This window comes from Gavia stellata, chromosome 8 (genome assembly GCF_030936135.1).
Source record: "Gavia stellata isolate bGavSte3 chromosome 8, bGavSte3.hap2, whole genome shotgun sequence".
Lineage (NCBI taxonomy): Eukaryota > Metazoa > Chordata > Aves > Gaviiformes > Gaviidae > Gavia > Gavia stellata.
Genome location: NC_082601.1, coordinates 26767460 through 26788073, shown reverse-complemented (window position 1 = coordinate 26788073; position 20614 = coordinate 26767460). Strand labels below are relative to the sequence as shown.

The 20614-nt window shown below is 43.3% G+C and overlaps 1 protein-coding gene across 1 annotated transcript in view; it reads left to right on the top strand.

Moving 5' to 3' along the window:
* Positions 1-20614, top strand: part of TTN (titin) — a 243708-nt gene that overhangs the window by 57663 nt on the left and 165431 nt on the right. The window contains exons 50-87 of the mRNA XM_059820083.1: positions 254-535; positions 641-919; positions 1288-1566; positions 1665-1943; positions 2072-2359; positions 2480-2758; positions 2859-3140; positions 3248-3526; positions 3637-3915; positions 4008-4286; positions 4405-4692; positions 4793-5071; positions 5210-5491; positions 5617-5895; positions 6039-6317; positions 6423-6701; positions 6829-7116; positions 7310-7588; positions 7798-8079; positions 8680-8958; positions 9067-9348; positions 9864-10142; positions 10268-10555; positions 10760-11038; positions 11140-11418; positions 11522-11800; positions 11902-12189; positions 12322-12609; positions 13475-13756; positions 14510-14788; positions 14907-15188; positions 15334-15612; positions 15738-16025; positions 16243-16521; positions 16638-16916; positions 16994-17272; positions 17423-17710; positions 17885-18172. Coding sequence (XP_059676066.1) covers positions 254-535; positions 641-919; positions 1288-1566; positions 1665-1943; positions 2072-2359; positions 2480-2758; positions 2859-3140; positions 3248-3526; positions 3637-3915; positions 4008-4286; positions 4405-4692; positions 4793-5071; positions 5210-5491; positions 5617-5895; positions 6039-6317; positions 6423-6701; positions 6829-7116; positions 7310-7588; positions 7798-8079; positions 8680-8958; positions 9067-9348; positions 9864-10142; positions 10268-10555; positions 10760-11038; positions 11140-11418; positions 11522-11800; positions 11902-12189; positions 12322-12609; positions 13475-13756; positions 14510-14788; positions 14907-15188; positions 15334-15612; positions 15738-16025; positions 16243-16521; positions 16638-16916; positions 16994-17272; positions 17423-17710; positions 17885-18172 — 10704 coding nt within the window. The remainder of the gene's footprint in view (positions 1-253; positions 536-640; positions 920-1287; positions 1567-1664; positions 1944-2071; positions 2360-2479; positions 2759-2858; positions 3141-3247; positions 3527-3636; positions 3916-4007; positions 4287-4404; positions 4693-4792; positions 5072-5209; positions 5492-5616; positions 5896-6038; positions 6318-6422; positions 6702-6828; positions 7117-7309; positions 7589-7797; positions 8080-8679; positions 8959-9066; positions 9349-9863; positions 10143-10267; positions 10556-10759; positions 11039-11139; positions 11419-11521; positions 11801-11901; positions 12190-12321; positions 12610-13474; positions 13757-14509; positions 14789-14906; positions 15189-15333; positions 15613-15737; positions 16026-16242; positions 16522-16637; positions 16917-16993; positions 17273-17422; positions 17711-17884; positions 18173-20614) is intronic.

Sequence of the window (20614 nt, the reverse complement as noted above, 5' to 3'; positions counted from 1 at the left end):
CACTGTGTTGCTTCAATATTTCTTTCACCACCCAGATCCAAGAATTACTCCTGCGTGCAGGGGAGAGATGGACAGAGAGGGCAAGAGAAACCACATAAACAGCAGCTCAGCAAAGATTATGCTGATCTTTTCTGAAGTCATGTTTTGTTCTTGTGCTAGGAACTAGTCTTTCAAAGCTTTGTATTTCACTCTTCTTTCTTTTTTCTCTTTTCCTTTTCCTTTTTCTTCCTTTTTCTTTTTTTCCCATTTTTAGAACCACCATCCTTTGTGAAGAAGGTCGATCCATCTTATTTACTGACCCCAGGTGACTCTGCACGCCTTCAATGCAAAATCAAAGGGTCTCCTGAAATCCAGGTTACTTGGTTCAAGAACAATAAGGAGATCCGTGAAAGCAACACACACAGAATGTCCTTTGTCAATTCTGTGGCTGTATTAGATATTTTGGAGATGAAAGTTGATGACAGTGGGAGCTACTCATGTGAAGCTGTAAATGAGGTTGGAAGTGACAGCTGCACCACCGAAGTAGTTGTCAAAGGTCTGTTCTTGCTGCTGCCAGTCCATTCTGGAGAAAAACCTTCCCTTCTTTTTTTTTTTTTTTTTTTTTGCATGGGTGACTAATTCTTTCTTGCTGCTTTTATAGAGCCTCCATCTTTCATCCGAACACTTGAACCAGCAGAGGTAGTAAAGGGAACAAACACCGTCCTTCAGTGTGAGGTTGCTGGCACTGGACCATTTGAGATTAGCTGGTACAAAGACAAGAAACAGATTCGCAGTAGTAAAAAATACAGGTTGACCTCTCAGAAAGCTGTTATTTCTCTGGAGGTGTCTTCATTTAATAGTGCGGATGTCGGTGAATACGAATGTGTGATAGCTAACGAAGTTGGGAAGTGCATATGCAGTGCAACATACATCTTGAAAGGTCAGTGGGAGAGAGAAAACTCCACTTACTGAAGGGATTGGCAAGAACCTCTCATTTCTTGAAATGTCTTTTTTTGGATTTGTGGGTGGCTAGGGAGGGTGGGGAGGGAGAGTATCTTCTTCTCTTAAAATTCTGTGTATATCTTAAGTCTTACCTAGCGTCAAACCTGTGAATTTGAAGGACGTTGAGCTTAAAGGGCTATGCATTAGCTCCCAGCTGGGGAATGCAGCCCTTCTCCTTGCCTGCTCTTTAGCTGAATTGCGCCACGTACAGCACATACTGTCTCAAAACTGTCTTTAAGCAGCAGATTTCATGGGATCTTGTGGTAGTAGATGAGTATTTCTTCTTGTCTCTTTTCTTTGAACTAGAACCACCATCTTTTGTTAAGAAAATTGAAAATGTGACAGCTCTGGCTGGAGATAGTATTACATTACAGGCTGTGGTGAAAGGGTCAGAGCCTATTTCTGTGATGTGGATGAAGGGCAAAGACACTATTCAAGATGATAACAAAGTGAGAGTGACATTTGAACATGGTCTAGCAACGCTGCAAATTACCGGTGTCCAGCTGAGCTCTGGTGGCAAATACACCTGTGTGGCTGAGAATGATGCAGGAAGTCAGTCCTGCTTTGGTGAACTAGCAGTGAAAGGTCAGTGGAGTAGTTCTGTGATCCCCGCATTGTCTCCCACCTGAGAGGAAGACCAATTTCCTTTTGTCCTTAACACCAGTTGTTTAATTCTGTTGTAGAACCTGCCAAAATCATTGAAAAATCCGAAATCATCCAGGTAACAGCAGGGGAACCAGCCATTTTGGAGTACACTGTCACAGGCACTCCAGAGCTAAAAACCAAGTGGTTCAAAGATGGAAGGCCACTACCTGCCAGCAAAAAATATAGGATCAGCTTTAAAAATAACATTGCCCAGCTCAAGTTTTATGCCACTGAAATGCAGGACAGTGGCGAGTACACCTTTGAGATATCCAATGATGTGGGCATCAGCTCTTGTACTACCAGCTTCACTGTGCTAGGTTGGTACTGACTCTTTGCAAAGAACCCTACTACTCTGCTTTGAGCCCAACAGAACCAGAAGCAGAACTGCATGCCTGTTTTGCTCTGCTCATGTGTTGGTTTCTTTCATTTTTGTCACTCTCAACAGATCGCACTCTCCCTCCCTTCTTTACTAAACCGCTGAAGAATATTGACAGCATCATTAGCACCTCGTGCCGCCTAGACTGCAAAATTTCAGGTTCTCTTCCAATGACCGTCTCTTGGTTTAAGCAGGACACCGAGATCACTTCAAGTGCCAAGTACACAGTACACTTTGCAGAAGGCTCTGCATCTTTGGAAATAAAACACCTAGTTGCAAGCGATGCTGGAGTCTACATTTGCAGAGCCACAAACTCTGCTGGCAGCAAAGACAGCAGTAGCACTTTGTTTATAAAAGGTTTGGCAATTTGTTTCACATTTCTTAGAGTTTTACTTTTCGGGTGATAATACTTTTCTTCCCCAAAGTGCAGGCCATGTGTCTTACTCTTGACAATTGTTTCCTTTCAACGCAATCTAGAGCCACCCAGCTTCACTGTAGAACCAGAGTCCCAAGATGTACTGCCTGCATCAACGGTACGTTTCAAAGGCACATTTAAAGGCACAACACCACTGACAGTGAAATGGTTTAAAGGTGATACTGAGCTGGTGACAGGAGGAGCCTGCTACATTATGACAGAAGCATTAGCAAGTTACTTGGAGCTTTACGCGGTCAAACCAACAGACTCCGGAAAATACACCTGCAAAGTCTCCAATGTAGCTGGTTCAGTAACATGCAGTGCAAACCTGTTTGTAAAAGGTTTGCATTCTTACTCTCTTTTAAACTTTCAGCTGCTGGATTGACCCAGTGGCACTCTTTCTTGCCTTCTTTGTCCTGAACACTCTTCTTAAATCCACAGAACCTGCTGTCTTCAAGGAGAAGCTAGAGCCAACCCATCTGGTAAAGAAAGGTGGATATGCTGAGCTGACCTGTGAAGTTACTGGTACTCCTGAGATTAAAATCACATGGTTCAAGGATGACAGAGAGCTAAAAGAGAGTGACAAATATAGGATGTCTTTTGCAAAATCCTTGGCAATACTCCATCTTACAGATGTTGAGACTGAAGACAGTGGGGAATACCTTTGTGAGGCTAAAAATGATGCTGGAAAAGATATTTGCAGTAGCGTTGTTACAATCAAAGGTGTGTGTGACATCCAGCCACCCAGTTTGTCTCTTTAAACTCAGTGCAATTTTACAGGCTTCGAAAGTATGATTAATACAAGCTGCTCTCTCTCTTTTGCGCTGTAGAGTCACCTTATTTTAGCAAGGAGTTTCAATCCATGGAAGTCTTGAAGGATTCTGATGTGGTTTTGGAGTGTGAGGTGCTTGGCACACCTCCCTTTGAAGTGTTTTGGGTGAAAGATGATAAACCCGTGCGGAGCAGTAAGAAGCACAGAATAAGCATTGAGAAATCTTTGATTAGCCTCCACGTTTTCAGGTTTGATGCTTCTGATGTTGGCGAGTATCAGTGTAGAGTAACAAACGATGTTGGGAGCTGCCTCTGCAGTTCAGAGGTCACACTGAAAGGTTAGTGCAAGGTGCAGAATGACATTAGCATGCTTATATCCCAGTGTGGTTTCCATGCCACACTGTCATGCGCTAGACCTGTACTTACATAGCCCCTTTCTTCCTGCCAGAGCCCCCACAGTTCTTGAAGAGGATAGAAAACATTAGTTCCCTTCGAGGGGGCACAGTCGTGTTTCAGGCTGCTATTAAAGGCTCATTGCCCATTACTGTGTCCTGGCTGAAAGACAATGATGAAGTAATTGAAGACAACAATATCAAAATGACCTTTGTGAACAATGTTGCCACTCTTCTGGTGAGGTCTATTGAACTGAAACATGATGGCAAATATTTCTGTCAGGCTAAAAATGAGGCTGGAATTCAGAGGTGTTCTGCTCTGCTCACTGTCAAAGGTTGGTCCTACCCTGAGGGCTTGCAGTGATCTCAGATGGTTCCCTTGTGATTTTTACAGATGCCCTTAACACTCTATCTCTGTTTAAAACAGAACCTGCCACAATCGTGGACAAGGCCGTGTCAATAGATGTGACTGAGGGAGACCCAGCAACCTTGCAGTGTAAATTTTCTGGAACGAAAGATATTACAGCCAAATGGTTCAAAGGTGGCAAGGAACTGACGTTAGGCCCAAAATATAAGATCAGTGTTACGGATACTGTCTCAGTCCTAAAAGTGCTTCATGCAGAAAAGAAAGATAGTGGAGAATACATTTTTGAGGTTCACAATGACGTTGGAAGCAGTAGCTGTTCTGCCAGCATTAACGTCCTAGGTGTGTATGGGCTCTCTTTCATCATTGTTTTTACATACAAAATCTTTTCTCCTGAGCTGACATATGCCACCATCAAAGTTGAATTTCGTGCTCTGTCTTTTTACTCTGTCTTGAATAGATCTCATTATACCACCTAAATTCACCAAAAAGCTCAAGAAAATGGACAGCATTAAGGGGTCTTTTGTCCACCTGGAGTGCATAGTGTCTGGTTCACATCCCATAAGTATCCAGTGGTACAAGGACGGCCAAGAAATAACAGCAAGTGAAAAGCACAAATACTCTTTCCATGATAATACTGCATTTCTAGAAATCAATAAACTGGAAGGCACAGACAGTGGCTCTTACACCTGTGAAGCAACAAATGAGGCAGGAAGCAACCAATGCAGTGGGTTCTTAACAGTCAAAGGTTTGAGCTCCCTCTTTGTCTTGTGTTAGGTCTCTCATTCATAATTTTTGAATTCCTCTGTCTCAGAGTAATCCTCTTTCTTCCTTTTTACATGTTATAGAACCGCCATATTTTGTGGAAAAACCCCAGTCCCAAGAGGTTGTGCCTAATGCTAGGGTTCATTTCAAAGCACTGGTGAAAGGCTCTACTCCTCTGCAGATAAAGTGGTTTAAAGACAGCCAGGAGCTCCTCACTGGAGCCAATCGATCTGTCTGGAAGGACGACACGTCTAGCGTACTGGAGCTCTTCTCAGCTAGGACATCTGACTCCGGGAACTACACTTGTCAGATAAGCAATGATGTGGGGACTGCAACTTGCAAAGCAGCTCTGTTTGTAAAAGGTGTGCAACCCAATGTTCTTCTCATCTTTGTGTTTCTGATTTTTCTGTGCAATATGGGGGGAGGGGGTAGAAAACCCTTGTATTTCTTTAAACCACCTTGAATATTATAAAGCCTCACCTTTTCTGTCCATTTTCTAGAGCCCCCCAGATTTATTCAGATGCCAACTTCTGTAGTAGCTTTGCGTGAAGGACAGTCCACCACTTTCGAGTGCCAGGTAGTAGGCACGCCAGAGATCCACATCACATGGTACCTGGACGGGAATGAAGTGACTGACCAAGCTAAGTACGGCATGTCCTTCACAGATGGTTTAGCCACTTTGAAACTAACTCAAGCCAGAGTGTCAGATAGTGGGATTTATGTTTGTGAAGCCCACAATGATGCAGGTAGTGAGAGCTGCAGCGTCGAGCTGAAAGTAAAAGGTTGGTTTTGAACATCTTGTCATCATCCAGCTATGCCACATAGCTGGGGTGATGGAGTAGGGGAGACTTCTCCCCTCAAAACCATTCAGGGTTACTATCTACTTTCCCCTCATTCCTCTTTGTAGAGCCTCCAAGATTTGTTCGGGAGTTGAGACCCACCGAGGTAGTGAAGGGTTTGGAGGCCACACTCGAGTGTGAGGTGACTGGTACTCCTCCATTTGAGGTGAAGTGGCTGAAGAACAATAAGGAGATGTTCAGCAGCAAGAAATATGCCATCTCAACCAAAGAATCAGTATTTACTCTTAATGTGACTAACTGTGATGTCTCAGATGTTGGTGAATATCAGTGTATTATATCAAATGAAGGTGGGAGCTGTTCTTGCAGCACAAGGCTCAGCTTGAAAGGTCAGTCCTCCAGGAAGCATACCCCAAACATTACATCCCCTAGCTAAACTGTAGTGACTAGAATGACTTTATATGATCTCTCTTTCCCCTCTTCCCTTTCCACGTCTTCTCTTCCAAACAACAAATAAAACCACACACCACAGAACCACCATCCTTCGTCAAGAAGCTGGAGAACATTACTAGCATTTTGAAAGGTACCGCATTCTTCCAGTGCGTCATAGCAGGCGCTCAACCCTTATCTGTGTCATGGATAAAAGATGAGAAAATCCTAGAAGAGGATGAGCACCACCATATTACCTTTGAGAACAGTGTGGCCACACTGAAACTTACCAATGTTGACCTCAGCCACAGAGGGAGATACACCTGCCAGGCAAAGAACGAGTCTGGCGTGGAGAAGTGTTTTGCTTTGCTTTTTGTACAAGGTGTGTACAAGGTGTGACCCTTCAAGCTCATCTTTGATGAGTACTTGGAAAGTCAGTCCCCTATCTGTGTAGCTAACTGCCATTTTTATACACTTTATACCTCAGAGCCTGCACGGATCATAGAAAAGGCTAAATCACTTAAAGTCACTGAAAGAGACCCCGTGACTTTGGAATGTACTGTGGCTGGGACACCGGAGCTCCGAATAAGATGGTACAAAGACGGCAAACAGCTCTTGCCCAGTAGATACTACACAATGAGCTTTGAAAACAATGTGGCCAGTTTCAGGATTGAACCTGTATCAAAGGAGGATAGTGGTACCTACAGTTTTAAGGTTGAAAATGACTTCGGAAGTAGCACCTGTGAAGCTGTTCTCACTGTGCTAGGTTTGTATTGTCATTTGGCAAGTTCACCAATCCAGCAGGGAGGGAATGAAAAAATAAGAGTCTCTGTTTGTGAAAGATAGGCAAGAAGGTAACCAGTGTGTTTTTGCCATTTTTTTGTGTTGGGCAGATCAATCAATTCCTCCTGCATTTATCAAAAAGCTAACCAAAAAGGATACCGTTCTGGGATCTTCTATCCAAATGGAATGCAAAGTTTCTGGGTCACTCCCCATTACTGCAAAATGGTTTAAGGATGGAAAAGAGATAACTGACAGTGCAAAATATAGAAGCCTGTGCCATGAGAACAGTGTGTCACTCGAGATTGCTAATTTAGAGCTGGCAGACAGTGCAAATTACACATGCAGTGTCTCTAATGTTGCCGGGAACGATTCTTGCAGTGCTGTCCTGACTGTGAAAGGTTTGAAACTCTTTTACTACTTCTTATTTGTGATAGATACTGGGAAAATACCTTAAATCTTATGCTGACATAACACTCTTATACCTCTTAATATTAATGCTGAAAACTTGGTTTCCATGCTTACCTCACTAATTTTCTTCATTCTTAGAGTTTTCTGATGTAACTGAATATTTTTTTTTCTTAAAAACTGCAGAGCCACCAAGCTTCTTAGTAAAACCTGAAAGCCAGCAAGCCATCCCAGATTCCACAGTGGAGTTTAAGGCCACACTAAAAGGAACACCACCCTTTACAGTAAAGTGGTTCAAAGAAGACTTAGAACTTGTATCTGGTCCAACTTGTTTCATTGGGATTGAAGGGTCAACTGGGTTCTTAACCCTCTATTCAGTGGATACTTCTAGGAGTGGGCATTACACTTGCCACGTTTCAAATGACGTTGGCAGTGACTCTTGCACTACAACATTGATGGTAACAGGTGTGCACTCTTTCTTGTTGTGTTGCAGTCTTTCCGTCTATTTCTTTTTTTTTCCTTTTTGCCAAGCCCACCTCAGTGATCTTCGGTACACTGCCAAGTGAATTCCCTACCCTGTGTTTGCAAGCCACAATTGTTTGGCTCTTTTCCCTCCTCTTTTCTTTCCAGTATTAATTCAGACCTTCCTGACCCCGCTTTTCTGGTTTTTTTAGAACCACCCAAGTTTGCTAAGAAGCTAGAGGCGGCAAAAGTAGTCAAGCAGGGTGACTCAGCCCGGCTTGAGTGCAAAGTAAGTGGATCTCCAGAGATGAAAGTAGTGTGGTTCAGAAATGACCATGAAATTGTTGCCAGCGAAAAATTCCGGACATCATTCATTGACTCTGTGGCTGTGCTTGAAATGAATCATCTCAGTACTGATGAGAGCGGTGACTACATCTGTGAAGCTCACAACCCCGCCGGCAAGGCCAGCTGTAGCACCAAAGTCACAGTGAAAGGTTAGCTGTCCTCTTGTTCTCTGACTACTTCCTATTTTTTCCTAGTGTTTTTATCTCTTGGAAATCCACAGGAACATGAGATCAATTTCTTATTACAGGACTGCCTTTTTCTTCATGTCATATTTGTTTCTTGATGCCCCCTCGCCCCCTCTGCCAGGGCCTGAACAAAAGAGATGTTGTTCTTAATACAGATGAGTCCTAAGCTAGGTGTTTCCCAGTTCAATGACTGTCAATGCCCAAGACAGATCATAGTGGGAACTGTTATATCAAGGAGCTGAAATATGAAGAAAAAGAACAGACCCAAACTGATCAGTGTCAGTTTTACACCCTGTATTTGAGACTACTACCAGTTAAATGAAGCCTGTACCCTCTCTGTCAAGGGTCACCTCTCTGTTTACCTTTCCTACAGAGAAGCTAAGAACTCTGACTGCTCATCTACCTGCAAGATCATTTCATAATGTGCCCAGAAAATGAGGAAAGTCCTTGCCCATTCTGTTGATTTTCTCAGCAGTTTCGTATAGAAGCTGGTATCAGTAAACTGTTTGTTGGTCAAATAGCTCCAGACTCCTTTCTAAAAATGTTCCTTTCCTCCCTTGTTAGAACCGCCTGTCTTTAGCAGGAAGCCCTCTCCAGTAGACATGCTCAAAGGAACCGAGGTTAGCCTGGAATGTGAGATTTCAGGAACACCACCATTTGACGTTACCTGGTACAAGGACAGGAGACAAATCCGCAGTAGTAAAAAGTATAAGGTTACAGCCAAAAACTACCATACAAGCGTTCGCATTCTTAATGTTGAAGCTGCAGATGTTGGTGAATATCAGTGCAAAGCACAGAACGACGTAGGAAGTGACACTTCTTTTTGCACTGTGAAGCTGAAAGGTAAAGTATTGGCACGTATGCCTTCTGCAGTGCTCCCAATGGCACTGCATTGCTCTTCTTTACGTAGACACTGTGAGTATTTACTATAACTGCATATTTCTTCCTTAGAACCACCAAAATTCTTAACTAAAATAAACAGCATGACTGTTGTGGTTGGTGAACCTGCAGAGTTACAAGCAAGAGTGGAGGGCTCCCAGCCGATTTCTGTGCAGTGGCTTAAAGACAAAGAGGAAATTATTAGAGAAAGTGAAAACACAAAGATCACATTTATCGAAAATATTGCAACTTTACAGCTTGTGCGCACAGAGACAAGCAATGCTGGAAAATACATCTGTCAGATCAGAAATGATGCTGGAAGTCGCGAGTGCATGGCTACCTTAACTATTCTAGGTTGGTAAAAAGCACAAGTTCATAGAATATTTTTCTAAAGTCAGAAACTTGGCTAGTTAGTGTCAGCTGTATGCTTTGCTTATTCCCCTGAGTTCAAAACAATCAAAACAGAGAATCCTTGTGTCCCCAACAAGCAGTAGTCAGGTTCCTTATTTCCAGTTGTCCAGGGATAGGGCTGAAAGGAACCACAGGCCTCTACACTGTGGTGGGATCCAGTTGACTGGATTTCTAAGTCATGTCTTCTGCTCGTGCCTGCTTGGAGGTGGAGAGACAGTTGCATTTCTCTCCTAGGTGCTTAAAAATATTTTTATTTAATTTTGGAGAGCATCTGAAATCTCCAGTTTAGGGTAGAATAAAGGGTGGAAAAAACAGAGCTGAAAAAATTCCCCAGCCCAACAAACTGAGATATTCTTAGTATCAAATGTGTAGGCCCCCTCTTATAGTGCTATTATAATTACAGTTAGTATTAATCAAAACCTGCTTTCACCACACATGTTACCCGTCTCTCCTTCCAGAGCCTGCGGTCATAGTAGAGAAAGCAGAGCCGATGAAAGTTACTATAGGAGATGCCTGTACTTTGGAATGCAAAGTGGCAGGCACACCAGAGCTTTCCACTGGGTGGTTCAAGGATGGCAAAGAGCTGACCAGCAGCCAAAAATACAGAATTACTTTCATCAATAAAGTATCTACACTTAAAATTATGGATGCAGAAAAGGAAGATGGTGGATTGTACACTTTTGCAGTGCAGAACGACGTGGGGAAAAGCAGTTGCACAGCATCTGTTGATGTTTTAGGTTGGTTGGATTGCTTGTCTTCTATCTTTTACAAAAACTTCCTTTCGATCATGTTCTCTTTCCTTTCCTCTATTCCTTCCCTCCTTTTCTCTCTAACCATGGATTTATTATGTTTTCTTACGCAGATCGAATCATTCCTCCTTCTTTCACAAGAAAACTAAAGGAAACTCCCTGTGTCCTGGGTTCCTCAGCATTGCTGGAATGCAAAGTCTCGGGTTCACCTCCTATTTCTGTTGCCTGGTTCCAAAATGGACTTAAGTTAGTCAATGGGGAAAAACATCAAATCTCCTTTTCAGATAACCTATGTATTTTAGAAGTGAATTCACTGAGTGACTCAGATACTGGCACGTACACCTGCAAAGCTACCAACATAGCTGGTTCAGATGAATGCAGTGCTATATTGACCGTACAAGGTCAGTATATATGATGGTCAGGAAGCTCTCTGAGCTATTCTTTTCTCTTTCTCTCTTGAAATTGCCTGTGGTCTTTTGTAAATATTCTCGGGGGAAATTATTAACTGGAAAATAAAGATTTTGTTCTTTATCTTCAGTAGGTGTGTGACAACGCCAGGATTATGCTGTAGCAACCTGTCTTATCTCTCTTTCTTGTGTGTTTAGAACCACCTTCTTTTGAGAGGACACCCGAGCCTCTGGATATCTTGCCGGGTACAAGCATCACTTTTACATGTGTTATCAGAGGAACCCCTCCTTTTAAGGTGAACTGGTTTAGAGGGGCCAATGAGCTTGTGCCAGGGGACAAATGCAATATCTACTTGGAGGACTCCATTGTGGAGCTTGAGTTATTTGATGTAACTCCTCTCCAAAGCGGAGAGTACACTTGCCTAGTGACTAATGATGCTGGCAGGGCAAATTGTACAACACACCTCACAGTAAAAGGTTTGTAAAGATTGCGTCTCTCTGTTTACCTTAAAATATTGTCTCCTTCCCTCCATTTGTCCTGTTGTGCTCAACATTTATGACTTCCTACCCTTCTTTAGAACCGGCTGTCTTTGTAAAGAAACTGAGTGATCAGTATGTGGAGCCTGGCAAGCCCATCATCCTGGAGGGCACTTACACAGGCAGCCTGCCCATCTCTGTGACATGGAAGAAGAACGGCCACACGATCACTCAATCTCAGAAGTGTAGCATCACCACCACAGAGAAATCCTGCATCCTGGAAATACTTGACAGCACCAAAGAAGATGCAGGAGAATACACTTGCCATGTTGAAAATGAGGCAGGAAGAGATGTTTGTGAGGCTGTAGTCTCTACTCTAGGTGTGTCCTCCCTTTGCTTCTTTTTCTTGTCTGTTCTTTCAAGTGTATGCTTTCCAAGGCCTGGCACTATAATGAGCCTATCTAATTACTCCTTTTTTTTTAGAACCTCCCTATTTTCTTACACACTTGGAACCTCTTGAGGTGTCAGTTGGGGATTATACAACGTTGCAATGCCGTGTTGCTGGAACACCAGAAATCACTGTGTCTTGGTACAAAGGAGATACAAAACTCAGGTCTACTCCTGAGTACAAAGTGTTCTTTAAAGACAATGTTGCTACGCTTATTTTCAACAAAGTGGTTAGCAATGACAGCGGAGAATATATCTGCAAGGCAGAAAACAGTGTAGGAACTGCATCTACAAAGGCTCTCTTAACGATTCAAGGTAATGATTCTATATTAACTTGCTACAAATTCTTTTGCTCTTGCAAAACTATAAAAACTTGCTCCTTGGGGCATATTTATCCTTTACTTGCTTTCTTCTAGAGCGCAAACGACCACCTTCCTTTGCAAGAAAATTAAAGGACATCGAGCACCCTGTTGGTTTGCCTCTTAAACTTATGTGTCGGCTCAATGGCTCAGAACCCATTAATGTGACTTGGCATAAAGACGGTGTACTGCTAAGTGATGACCACAATGTGCACACATCCTTTGTAGATAATGTTGCAGTGCTGCAACTGGTGCGAACTGAGATGAATCATACCGGGCAGTACTCCTGTACAGCCACCAACGCTGTGGGCACTGCCACCTCAAGTGCTAGGCTTACAGTGGCAGGTGTGTTGGCTTACAAAACTTCTGCCTGGATCACAGGCTCCCCCTTCCCATTTCATGCATGTGATGGTATCTGTGTGTTGGATTAGCTTTTTCATGAGGTATGAGTTTTATACCATTTTCTTGTGTTTCTAGAACCCAAGCAAGCACCTGTCTTTGACACAAAACCAGAATCTATTGACGTGCCTTTTGGAGAAAGTGCTGACTTTGAGTGCCATGTTACTGGAGCCCACCCAATACACATCACCTGGTCCAAGGATGGTCGGGAGATCCGAACTGGAGGAAACGTCAATATTACATTTGTAGCCAACACAGCTCACCTTCGAGTGCTCAGAGTGGGTAAAGGAGACTCTGGCCAATACACTTGCCAAGCTAGTAATGAAGCTGGGAAAGACTTTTGCTCAGCCCAACTCAGTGTCAAAGGTATTAGATTGTCATCTTTGTTTGAGTGTTTTCTTTTTCTTGGGCAAAAAGACCTCTTTGTTACTGAGTCTCATCTTCCACCCTTTCCAGTTTGGAAATACATAGAAAGTTGCTTTCCACAAAGCAGACCTATACCTTCTATCATACTGCATGACAGTAGAAGCCTTGTGTGCCTGCAAAATCTCCAAGGGGAAAGGTCCCCTTGTGAAGCTGTTTGTATGGAGAGTTGCACTCACCCTGCTTTTTACTTTGTCATTAGTGCTTAATCTACAGTCACAGTGGTATTCACACATAGCAATTACTATATGGAAAACAGTGATACAGTAAATACAACTACCTTGCATTTGTAGGCCAGCATTGGTGACTCAAATTTGCTAATGATTTCAGTTGGAGTTCTGAATAGCTGATTTAATCTAGACTATGAATCACTTAAGTTCTTCATGCAGAAATATGCTTTAAAGCAAGTGAAACTGTCCCTACCGTGTTTCTGCTGCTCCTGGGGGTGAAGGGCTTTTCAAATCTTTCATACTGGCGTGGGGATATTTTCACACCTCAAAGGTAACAGCAAAATTTCCCTTCGGTGGAGTAATCATACTTCGTGTGTTTTTTACAGCTCCAGCTGTATGATGCAGCAGGCTCCAGAGTTGTCAGAACATAGTTTTGGTTGTTGTCTTTGCCTTTTTTTCTCTGTCTTGCATCTTCCCTTGAGAGGAAACTCTGGTTGGGGATACAGCCAGCTCACTGTAGCAAGCTCACTTTGTTGTGCCCCAATACTCTTGTGCTCCCCATAACTCTTGCTCAGCACTGTAGATTTCACATGGAAAACAGGTATACTGTCACTCTACATACTTATTCTGTTCTGCAGAACCTCCCAAGTTCATCAAGAAGCCTGAAGCTTTGCGGTTCGTGAAGCAGGGGGACACAGTTCAACTTGAATGCAAAATCAGTGGCACAGCAGAGATCAAAACCATGTGGTACAAAAATGATCAGGCACTCCAGGCGAGCGACAGGCTCCACATGTCCTTTGTAGACTCCGTGGCGATGCTAACCATCTTGGGTGCCAACACTGAAGATGCCGGTGATTATATATGTGAAGCCCATAACTCTGCCGGCACAGCCAGCTGCAGCACTTCAGTCGCAGTGAAAGGTTAGCAGCATGGCTCCACGCATCAGAATCCCTGGCTTCCGGGCCTGCTCCAGCTGCACATCCCCCAGACTGGGAGCTGCTGCTATGGCAGTTGGTGGCTGCTGGGGCAGTGTCTCTCCAGCTGCTCTCACAGTCAAACGCTGCTGTGTTTAAGCAGCGGAGAGCATGCGGGAAATAGTGGTGGGTGTTCAGCACTGTGCAGCCATTCCCTTGTCTCCCCATTTAAGTCAGTTGCAAGCTAAATAAGGCAAGCTTGTCAGGTCACAAGGAAAGCGTGGGCTAGCTGGAGCACTAGCCATGGTGAGGGAGCTGGGCATACTTTGTAGCCATCCCTCTGCCTCCTCTTTATACACAGTGATCCTGGCAGGAATGAAACTTTAGACGGAAGAGGAGGCTGTGCTGCTGACCCTCAGTGATAGTAGCTTTCATGACTGGAAAGAGGTGGGGAGAGCTGGAATGTGGTCCTGGAGAGAGGGGAGAGAGGCTTTAGGGGAGGGGCACGGAGCACTGACTCCCAACAGGTGCAGAAGTGTCACGTTTTCCGCCCTTGGGATGCTAAGTGCTGGGACGGCTTGCTGGGAGATGCTGGGGGCTCAGCATTTTTTAGAGGTGAGGCCACATATTTGGAAGCTAAATATGGGTTTATAAGAATAAGTGTAGGCCCCCTTCCTGAATATGTTGCCTCCTGCTACTATCCAGAAACCGACCCAGGGAGGCAGGCTCACACATTATGATGTGATTCTTTTTTTATAGAACCACCTGTTTTTAGCAAGGTGGCAAGCCCTGTGGACACACTTAAAGGCTCAGATGTTATCCTCCAGTGTGAGATAGCAGGAACTCCACCCTTTGAGGTGGCTTGGTTCAAGGACCGGAGGCAGGTCAGGAGCAGCAAGAAGTTCAAGGTGACAGCAAAGCACTCCCTTGCCAGTCTTCATATTCTCAATCTGGAATCTCAAGATACTGGAGAATATCAATGCAAAGCTATGAATGAGGTGGGAAGCGACACTTGCACCTGCCCGGTGAAATTCAAAGGTTTGTATGCTAAAGGATCAACAGCATCACCACCCCCTTTTCTTGATGTCCTGGCTGTCCCTATTCCAAGCAAGCATGCACGATTAACCCTCCTCTGCCTCCTTGTTTTTGCCATCAGAACCCCCACGCTTTGCCAAGAAGCTGAGTGACACTGCAATCTTCATCGGGGAGCCAACAGCCCTGCAGGCAGTGGTGGAAGGATCCCCACCAATTTCTGTTGTCTGGCTCAAGGACAAGGGTGAAGTTATCAGGGAGAGTGAAAATGTCCAAATGTGGTTTATGGACAACATTGCAACTCTTGAGATTGCCAGTGCAGAGGGAGCTGATGTTGGGAAGTATATCTGCCAGATCAAAAATGATGCTGGCATGCGGGAGTGCTCTGCCTTTTTACAAGTCCTAGGTGGGTATAGCCTGCTTCACAGGTACTATACCTTACAGCTTGCACAATTGCCTCTACCAGTCTTTGCTTTCTGCTAATATCCTGTGCTCACCAGTTTGTGGGTAGATTTCCTGGTGATACACTGACCCCTCGCTTCCTATTTCAGAACCAGCAGTCATCTTAGAGAAGACGGAGCCGATCACAGTAATGGCTGGCAATCCTTTTACCTTGGAGTGCAAAGTAGGAGGAACACCTGAACTTATCACCAAGTGGTACAAAGATGGCAGAGAACTAAGGAGCGACCGCAAATACCAAATTACCTTTTTCAACAATATATCCACTTTGAAAGTCTTTTCTGCTGACAGGGGAGACAGGGGCTTGTATACTTTTGAGGTGCACAATGAGGTGGGGGACAGCAGCTGCACTTCTTCAGTTGATGTTTCAGGTCAGCTCTACGTCTTTGATGTTCACACTTGTCTTTAAAGGAAGCTTTTTTCCCCCCCCCCCTTTCCTTTCACCTGAAAAAAACCCAACGCTTTTCTTCCTATTCTTCTGCTCTGTCCTACTTAGATCGTCTTGTTCCTCCTTCATTCTCGAGAAAACTAAAGGAAACAAATGGGGTGCTGGGATCCTCAGTGCTTCTGGAGTGCAAGGTGTCTGGTACCTCCCCCATATCGGTGGCCTGGTTTCAGGATGGGAATGAGATTGTTAGTGGAGAAAAATATGAAATCTCATTCTTGGATAACGTTTGTGCTTTGAAGCTGAATGCTCTGGATGTCACAGATACAGGGTCATATACCTGTGTGGCAGCCAATGTGGCTGGATCTGATGAATGCAGAGCCTTCTTGACTGTACAAGGTCAGTGGAAGGATATTACAGCCCCTTCAACAAAATTTTTCTTCCTTCTTCTCTTCCTTCCTTCTGGTTTCCCATGGTTTCTTTTTCATGTTTTTTTTCTGGTTTTGTCCCTCTGTCTGTCTCTTTTTTTGACTCAAACATGCTCCAGTTTTCCTCCTCCACAGAGACTCTCCTATTAACATCTTTCTCCCTCTTCACTTCTTTGTATGATCCTTAGAACCACCTTCTTTTGTGAAGACACCTGATCCCCAAGAAGTTTTGCCCGGATCAAGTGTGACATTAACCAGCTACATCAAGGGCAGTACTCCTTTCAAAGTGACCTGGTTCCGAGGCATCAGAGAGCTGGTGCCGGACAGCAACTGTTCCATCTCTCTGGATGAGTCTGTGGCACAGCTGCAGCTGTACAAAGTGGAGCCAGGCCACAGCGGGGACTATGCCTGCGTGGTCACAAATGATGCTGGCAGTGCCTCATGCACAACCCAACTCTTTGTGAAAGGTTTGTTTGTGTGTGTGTGTGTGTGTGTGTGTGTACACACAGGTATCTCCCTTCAAGCTCTGCCTGCAGCCCTGCCACATATGTCCCTCTCACTATTGATCTATGCCTCCCCACAGAGCCTGCAGTCTTCGTGAAGAAATTAAGTGATTTCAGTGTGGAGCAGGGGAAGTCCATTGTTCTGGAAAGCAGCTACATAGGCACCCCTCCCATCTCTGTCACCTGGAAAAGAAATGGCATGCCCATTGCTCAGTCTCCACGCTGCAGTGTTACAACTACTGACAAGTCTGGCATTCTTGAAATCTTCAACAGCACCAAGAGCGATGAAGGCGAATATACCTGTGAGGTGGCAAATGAAGCGGGTGGGGATGTTTGTCACAGCCTAGTATCCATCTTAGGTATGCATCACCCCTGACCCCCCAAAGGCATCCCAGTGATGCTCTGCCTCTGCTCACCATGCTCTCTCCTTCCCTAGAACCACCTTATTTTGTCACGCACCTGGACCGTGTGGAGGTGAAGATTGGCAAGCCCTTGATCTTAAAATGCCAGATTGGTGGTGCGCCAGAAATCAAGGTGTCCTGGTACAAAGACGACACCAAGCTCAGATCAACACAGGCTTACAAAATGCACTTCAAGAATAATGTGGCAACGCTGGCATTCTCCACCGTGGAGGATAGTGACATTGGAGAATATGTCTGCAAAGCAGAAAATAGCGTTGGCTTCGCCACCTCCAAAGCTTTGCTTGTTGTTAAAGGTGATAGGCCAAGGGCCACTCTTTCCTGGGGTAGTTTGTAGGAACTCTTTGTTGTCTACAGAAAGGGGTTCTTATTAATTTCAGAATTAATTAATTCTAGATTGACAAGGTGGCTTCCTACTTATAGTGGTGATTATTATTGTTTTGCAGAACATCAACTTCCCCCTGCATTCACCAGAAAACTGAAAGATATTCAGGAGGTGGTTGGTGCCCCAGTGACATTTGATTGCCGCATAAATGGCTCAGAGCCTATCCAGGTGTCTTGGTACAAGGATGGGGTTCTCTTAAGCAACAGTGATAATATGCAATCAGCCTTCTTAAATAATGTTGCGACACTCCAGATCTTGCAAACTAGTATGGCTTACTGTGGCCAATATACTTGCTCAGCCCAAAATGCTCTGGGGACTGCATCTTCCAGTGCCAAACTTCTCCTCACAGGTTTGTAGCTCACGCTTAAACAAAGATTTTTTTGTATGTCTTTGCTCTTTTATTTCTTCACCCTTTTCCCCACTGTGCCCATTATATGGTTGCCAGGGAACATGGGCATGGCATGACGAGGTGTGTGGTGTGGAGGGCTTGGTGGTGAGCTCTGCCATGCTTTCCTCTTTGCAGAACATCTACAGCCTCCCTTCTTCGACATCAAGCCACTGTCTATCGATGTGGCGCTAGGGGAAAGTGCAACCTTTAAGTGCCATATGACTGGCTCTGCTCCCATGAGGATTACTTGGACCAGAGACAACAGAGAGATCCGCCCAGGTGGCAACTACAAGATGACACTGGTGGAAAACACAGCCAGCTTGATGGTCCTAAAAGTTGGTAAAGGGGATGCTGGACTCTACACATGTACTGCCAGCAACAGTGTTGGAAAAGACTCATGCACAGCTCAGCTGGCTGTACAAGGTATTGCTTTGAGCTTTAGTATTCATGAGGCTTTTCTTTGCAAGGCACACACCCAGAAGACAAAGCCCTGAATGCAGACATGTGTGAGACTAACAGCCTTGTACTGGGCTACACTGAGATGTCTTATTTCATTTAAATATTATTGTAAAACTTATTCATCTTTCTTCTGGTCTGGTATAGTGCATGATTTGTCTTATCAAAAGGATTCTTCCATTCAAATGTTAGCTCTGACTTAGTGCTCTGTTGTGCCTTTATGAATGGCCCTGTTGGCCAGCAAAATTTGTCTTCCTTAAAGCTTTTCTCCAGCAGCGACATTTACTAAGTTGTCCACAGGATGGAAAGGTAACTGAGAGAAACTCAGTTTTACTTATGAGACTTAAATGCATTTTTACTGCATGTGCAACTACTGCAAATAGTTTTACTCTATCACAGGCTGAAAACATTGCAAACTGCTGTTCTAGACAGCAAAATTGGAGGATCTGAGGGCAGACTTGGTGACAAATATCCATTCCGCCAACACTTTGCTTCTCCACATAGTGTGTGGATCTTACACGTTTCAATGATCTAAATTTATGACTGGCTCAAACTGTCTTGGTACAAGTGACACTTGTATATTAGTGTAATTTCCTCAGTGTAGGTGGGAACATTGGATTTATTTATAGCTGTTCCGGATATCTCATTCTTACTGATTTTATAAAAGAACAAATGTAAAATACACTACTTAAATTATGCATGAGTTCAAATGTCCCTATTGGTTTAGTGCTTTCTTTTTTTTTTCCCTCTGTATGAATTTGGGGGGATAAAACAAAGACATTTGAAGAGTAAATACTATGACTTTTACTCTCTAAGAAAAATAACACAAGAAGCTGAACTACCACTAGTAAGATTTTGTAATTATTGCTTGTCAAATATATTATATGTATCTAGAGTATATTCTATCTATAGGGATTTTTCTTGTTGGGGGTGGGAAGAGTGTGGCAGACTGAATTGCCTGTGGATTCAGTGGCAAGTAGGGATGCTGTTATTATGTAACCTGACTTACAAAAAGCATTGAAAAATTGTAGCAAGAAATCTAACCTCTTTAAAAGGTTTAAAGTTTGTTTCCACCAGAATCACAATTCTGATTATTATTAATGATAACATTACTAATAGGTTTATTTGACTGGAGTTACCGTTCATAACATGATCCTGACTGACCTTATTTATTTTCTTATTCTTCAACTCTTTGTTCATAAAATCCTGAAATTATTTTTTTTTCCCAGGATTATTATTTTCTTTTTTGATCCTGAACCTACACTGGCACTCACTTCAGTCCTTTAGAATTTGTACAGTTTCCCCAGGGCTGTAAAATTAATCATGTTCATTGTTTGTCAGCCAGTTTCTATAGAACATGAAAGGGCAAGCTCTTTGCGTGCATTGATTTGCATGTGTTTAATTTGAGCAGATGTTGTCTCACTTCTATGACACACAACCTTTTATTTTTAGAATTAAGATGTTTTGTTCGATTGATCTTGAAATTCACCCATTTTTTTATTAACTTTCCCACTTTAATATCTAGTGTTCCCAATCTGTAGTTTGAACAATTGCTTTACGTTCTAGAAACTGCTTTACATTCTAAGTATATACCTTACTAACTTGGATATCCTCATTTTTGGAATGGAATTAGTGTGTGATTACTCAGCAACTGTTAGTATGCAGACAGATAATCAACTCTTTGTCAAAGTGAAATCTGATAGGAAATTACTAAGGTTCCAAGACTTCTTGTGTTAACAAGCCATCATTTTTATTTTTAGAAACTCTAAGGAAGTTTTGTTACTAACAACATAGGATGTTCTGCAAATGTCCGACAGGTTGGGGTAACCCACAATAAGATAGATATTCTTCCTGCAATTTACAGACAGATGCACAAAGAGGCACTGCATCCTGTTTTACAGAGAGATTTGTTTGTTGTGCCCACATGACCACCTCTTGGTTTTACTAGTTATATCTTTGATCTATGAGCATTCAGCCTTGTGATTCTGAATCATCCGTATGGTACTTTTGATGAGAAGTGTCAAACCTCCACTCCTTTCTCTCCTTACAGAACAAAATGTAAACCATCCTGTTTACTTTGCAGTCACGGGACCTTTAACACCAATTTCTGTAATACCAGCCATCTCATAATTCTTCCCAGCATGATTATTTTGAACCTCTTTTTTTTGCTACCTAAGCTCCTTGACTTTTTTTCCTTATATGCACCTTTATGTTTGGCGTTGCAATAAATGTGTGAAGGGTTACAATGCAGATATGTTTGTTGACTACATCAATTGATAATGACACGCTAAGATACAAAGCAGTTGCTATAATGCTCAGCATAAATGCTCTTAATAATATTTCTTGGCTGAACAGTTTGGATTCTTGCATTTCTGTCGGGCATTTTGATTACTCAGGTATTGCAAGATA